The following is a 5,442-nucleotide window of genomic DNA, read 5'->3' as shown; positions in this document are numbered from 1 at the left end:
ATGATAATGAACGACTATTGGTCGTTGTCGAGAAAGAAAGCAAAGTACATATCATTGACCATGAAGATGGAGGGTGCTTTGTGCGCTGTTTGGACACAGGGCCCCTGGAGCTGGATAGACCAAATCGTCTGGCCACTGACTTTGACCAGCATGTGTGGATTGGGTGTTGTGGAGGGAAGGTGGTGGTGGTTGACCTGTGACCTTAAAGGGGTCAGTGGGGTGATGATGAATGACCTGTGACCTGACTCTTCTTGTGTGTTGTTCATGTTAACAGCGTGTTGTGACAATTGTGTGTGTGTGTGTGTGTGTGTGTGTGTGTGTGTGTGTGTGTGTGTGTGGAGAATGTGTGTGTGTGAAGTGTGTGTGTGTGTGTGTGTGTGTGTGTGTGTGTGTGTGTGTGTGTGTGTGTGTGTGTGTGTGTGTGTGTGTGTGTGTGTGTGTGCAGAATATGTGTGTGTGTGTGTGAAGAATGTGTGTATATATATGTGTGTGTATGTGTGTGTGTGTGTGTGTGTGTGTGTGTGTATGTGTGCATACGTGTATCTCTCTTGTAAGCATGTGTATCTCTCTCTCTCTCTCTCTGTCTGTCTGTCTCTCTTTGTCTGTGTGTGTGTGTGTGTGTGTGTGTGTGTGTGTGCGTGCTAAATAAGTGCTGGTGCCTGTTGGTGTGCTGATTCCCCTCCCTTCTCCCCCACCCCATCACCCTCACCCTCCACCTCACTCTCCCCTGTCCCCGCTTCCCTATGTTTGTTGTTGCTGCCTTGAAACAAACTGAAGGATTCGTTTGCTGCTGGCAACATCCTTAACTTTGTTAGTCCCAACTCAGCCCCCCCAAGTCAATGAAAATCATTCATGAAATAATACCATAGATAAGTGTTGGGATGCAACAGGTCTTTTATTGGGACCTTTTGTCTGGAACACATGTTAGATAGTAAGACAGAATTATGAGGGTGTTGTGTGTCTGTATTTCCCAGAGGAAGGTGTTGTTGAGAACTGAAATATCAGATTTAAAAGAAGTAAAAAACATAGTCAAGAAGTATAGTACCCAGTTTGTACCCTTATCTATCTATCTATCTATCTATCTATCTATCTGTCTGTCTATTATCATTGTTATTGTACATAGTTTTGGTTTCACTCTTGGTCATATTCCTTGATTCACGTGTACCATGCCACTTGATGCTTTGTCACATGGCTGTGTAAACTCTCTTCTGTTCTCTTTGTGTGTGTGTTGTTTGGTTTAGCATATATGCACATCGTGTAGATTCTGTGTCTGTGTGTGTAGGGACTGAGGGAGTGGGAGGGGAGAGGGGGCAGGGGGAGAGAAGGGGCAAGGGGAGGGGGTGGATGAGTGATGTAATGTAAATTATGAATGATGAAACGCTATACTGCTGGACATGATGACTGCTCTAAGTTGGTTCACTAAACACAGGGTCCCCCCTTGTTTTACCTTCATGCACTTTCTCTTCCTGTGCTGAATGGGGCGATGGGGGAGGGGGGGGAGGGTTGGTAGGGGTGGTGGGAGTTTAGAGAGTATGGCTTGTATTGTACACATATGTACATAGCTGTAATTGTACATGGTTCCAAAAGCTCTGATGTCGGGAGTGGGCAGTGAGGATAAGCTCTCACTGCTCTGTAAATGCTCCCAGGGTGTACGTCTCAGCCTCTGACAGCAAAGTCCATCTCCTGCCTTCACGTGTGGCTCAGCCTCTAAGCCCGGTGGAGCTGTTTCCCCTGACAGGAGAAGGGGCGAAAGGCGGGTCACTGGCACCTTAGAACCACTTGCTTCGGGCAGACGGGGCTCGTCAACCTTGGCCGGTAGCTCGTCTAAGTGAAGGAAAACACTGATTGAAAACCTCCGCTACCTTGCGGCAATACCCACTGATGGGAAAGGCTTCGGGAGACAACCCTGAGGAAAAATCCGGAGTCGGAGTCCCGAAGGCAGTTCGAGGCTGTATTCAGCAACGTCCTGGCAACTCCTGCGACGGCGCTGGAACCATGTGTATGGGCACTTGCCTTTCCATTGGGTCATCTCAGCGACGTGGAGAGGGGGGACCTACTGCATGGGTGACAGTCTGTCCTCCATGTCTACCTACCCAGTCTTTGTGCACAAGAGAGGACACCCTGGCTTCGCTATGCAGCGTCCAACACACACACACACACACACACACACACACACAGACACTGCATATTATGTATATGTATATATGTGTTGTTTCTTTCTATTTATTTGATTGTGTTTTTCGATTTATTCCTTATATTTGTAAAAGAAAGGTTTGAATGTAAAATATGCATGTTTATCAAATAGTTTCCATGACAAAGGATTTCTCCTCTCTCTCTTTGGCTATCCCTGGCTCTCTTTGGTTCTGTCTGTCTGTCTGTCTCTGTCTCTCTCTTTCTCTTTCTAGTTTTCCGGGCTTTGGAAATGCAGTGCTTTAGATGTTTCTTCATGTATCCATGTTTGAAGGTGTACATATTGTTTTGATAAAGTGATACATCTTCTCTTTCTTTTATTTCTTTCTTTCTTTCTGGGTGTTCTTTCATGAGTTTTGGTCTGTTTTCGAAGGTTGGATGAAACAAAGAAACTTTGTTTGTTATCCCCTTTTCCCCAAAAAAATTAGTTTCAAGTCAATTCTGTCTCTCTGTCTCTGTCCCTGATCCTCTGTCTGTCTGTCTGTCTCTCTCTGTCTCTGTCACTGATTGTCTGTCTGTCTGTTTCTGTCTGTCTCTGTCTCTCTGTCTGTCTGTCTGTCTGTCTGTCTCTCAAGTTCCACACCGTTATTTGGCACAGTATTTGTACAAAGCTTTTCAGTAACCAGAGACGTTTGTGGCTTTTTGTAAGGACCTGTCGTGCTGGTTAGGTTTCTGTTTTTTGTTCACACTGTCCTGTTATTGCCCCTCTTAAAGTGCGGTTATTGCCCCTCTTAAAGTGTGGTTATTGCCCCTCTTAAGTTACTGTTATTGCCACTCTTAAAGTGTGGTTATTGCCCCTCTTAAAGTGCGGTTATTGCCCCTCTTAAGAGAAGTAAACTATCCGAGTCTGAATCTTTTAATGGTAATTTCATTCTACTGTTCGTATGCCTTATAATCATGTTTGCAGTTTATGTTCATGTGAATAAGATTGACACATTTCTCTATCTCTGTATCTCTCTCGTTAAAAAGATATTTTCTCTTGTGTGTGTCTCTCTCTCTCTTCACTTTCTACCCCTCTTTCTCCCTAACTCTCTCATTCTCTCTCTTTCTCCCTAACTCTCTCTCCTTTCCCTCTCTTTCTCCCTAACTCTCTCTCCTTTCCCTCTCTTTCTCCCTAACTCTCTCTCCTTTCCCTCTCTTTCTCCCCTAACTCTCTCTCCTTTCCCTCTCTTTCTCCCCTAACTCTCTCTCCTTTCCCTCTCTTTCTCCCTAACTCTTTCATTTCCCTCTCTTTCTCCCTAACTCTCTCTCCTTTCCCTCTCTTTCTCTCTAACTCTCTCTCCTTTCTTCTAAGTCTCTCTCCTTTCCCTCTCTTTCTCACTAACTCTCTCTCCTTTCCCTCTCTTTCTCACTAACTCTCTCTCCTTTCCCTCTCTTTCTCACTAACTCTCTCTCCTTTCCCTCTCTTTCTCCCTAACTCTTTCATTTCCCTCTCTTTCTCCCTAACTCTCTCTCCTTTCCCTCTCTTTCTCCCTAACTCTTTCATTTCCCTCTCTTTCTCCCTAACTCTCTCTCCTTTCTTCTAAGTCTCTCTCCTTTCCCTCTCTTTCTCACTAACTCTCTCTCCTTTCCCTCTCTTTCTCCCTAACTCTCTCTCCTTTCCCTCTCTTTCTCCCTTTCTCATTTCCCTCTCTTTCTCCCCAACTCTCTCCTTTCCCTCTCTTTCTCCCTAACTCCCTTTCTCCTTTCCCTCTCTTTCTCCCTTTCTCATTTCCCTCTCTTTCTCCCCAACTCTCTCCTTTCCCTCTCTTTCTCCCTAACTCTCTCTCCTTTCCCTCTCTTTCTCTCTAACTCTCTCATTCCCCTCTCTTTCTCATAACTCTCTCTCCTTTCCCTCTCTTTCTCTCTATCTCTCCTTTCCCTCTCTTTCTCCCTAACTCTCTCTCCTTTCCCTCTCTTTCTAACTCTATCTCTCATTCCCCTCTCTTTCTCATAACTCTCTCTCCTTTCCCTCTCTTTCTCCCTAACTCTCTCTCATTCCCCTCTCTTTCTCCCTAACTCTCTCTCATTCCCCTCTCTTTCTCTCTATCTCTAATTTCCCTCTCTTTCTCTCTAACTCTAATTTCCCCCTCTTTCTCTAACTCATTTCCCTCTCTTTCTCTAACTCATTTCCCTCTCTTTCTCTAACTCATTTCCCCCTCTTTCTCTCTAACTCTCATTTCCCCCTCTTTCTCTAACTCATTTCCCTCTCTTTCTCTAACTCATTTCCCTCTCTTTCTCTCTTCCTCTACCTACCCCCTCTCTTTCTTACTCCCATCAATGTTAGAACTATTTGATCTACGTATGCCTTGCATCTATGTTAGAACTATTTGATCTACGTATGCCTTGCATCTATGTTAGAACTATTTGATCTACGTATGCCTTGCATCTATGTTAGAACTATTTGATCTACGTATGCCTTGCATCTATGCACTGCTTTGAATGTCTATTCATGTAGGATGTATCCATGATTTATGGTGTATATATATTTTTTGATATAGCGATGTATTTTCACATTTGATTTTTTTCGTGATGTTTTTATGTTAAATTGTTTTCGAAGGTTGGTTGAAACAAAAGGAACTCTGTCTGTCTGTCTGTCTGTCTGTCTGTCTGTCTGACATTCACTCTCTTTAATTCCGTCTGTCTCATTTTCCTTGAGCTATGCAGTGCTTTGAATATCTATTCGTGTACGGTGCATCCATAACTTATGATGTACATATTGCTTTGATACAGTGATGCAATTTGTCATTCATTTTCTTTTTCGATGATTTTTTGTTTTTGTTGGGGTTTTTTGTTTTTGTATTTGCTTTTGCTTCTATTCTTGGACTGGTTTGAAACAAAGGTTTTTTTGTTTTTTTGTTTTAATAACTGTAACTGATCACCCCACCCCACATCCCCCTAAAATCTATTCGATTCCATGCATCTCTCTCTCTCTCCCTCTCTCTCTCTCTCTGTGTCTGTCTGTCTCTTTCACTTTCTCTTTCTATCTTCTCTCTCTATATTCTCCCTTTTCTCCCTCTCTCTATCTTCTTTCTCACACCTTCTCTCTATCTTCTTTCTCACACTTTCTCTCTCTCTATCTTCTCTCTCTATCTTCTCCCTTTTCTCCCTCTCTCTCACACTTTCTCTCTCTTTCTATCTTCTCTCCCTATCTTCTCCCTTTTCTCCCTCTCTCTCACACTTTCTCTCTCTCTATCTTCTCTCTCTCACCCGCCCCCTCATTCTCTCTGCTTCACAGCATATTTCCACTCCCATTGTAGTGGGCCAGAGGCC

General features: G+C 43.8%; 1 protein-coding gene and 1 long non-coding RNA gene across 2 annotated transcripts in view; one reads left to right on the top strand and one right to left on the bottom strand.

Annotated features, from left to right (window-relative positions):
- Nucleotides 1-4,009, top strand: part of LOC143276926 (uncharacterized) — a 7,748-nt gene extending 3,739 nt beyond the window's left edge. The window contains exon 2 of the mRNA XM_076581598.1: nucleotides 1-4,009. This exon is cut by the window's left edge and continues 1,708 nt beyond it. Within this exon, the coding sequence (XP_076437713.1) occupies nucleotides 1-200 (200 nt within the window). The 3' untranslated portion in view covers nucleotides 201-4,009.
- A 137-nt stretch (nucleotides 4,010-4,146) lies between these two features.
- LOC143276928 (uncharacterized) lies at nucleotides 4,147-4,986 on the bottom strand. The gene is made up of 2 exons (XR_013053656.1): nucleotides 4,589-4,986; nucleotides 4,147-4,514 (listed from the first exon to the last, which is right to left on the bottom strand). It is a non-coding gene; the product is annotated as an uncharacterized LOC143276928 (long non-coding RNA).
- Nucleotides 4,987-5,442: the final 456 nt, after the last annotated feature.

The sequence above is a fragment of the Babylonia areolata genome, chromosome 33 (genome assembly GCF_041734735.1).
Source record: "Babylonia areolata isolate BAREFJ2019XMU chromosome 33, ASM4173473v1, whole genome shotgun sequence".
Taxonomy (NCBI): Eukaryota; Metazoa; Mollusca; class Gastropoda; order Neogastropoda; family Buccinidae; genus Babylonia; species Babylonia areolata.
This window is presented reverse-complemented; position numbering and strand designations above follow the sequence as displayed.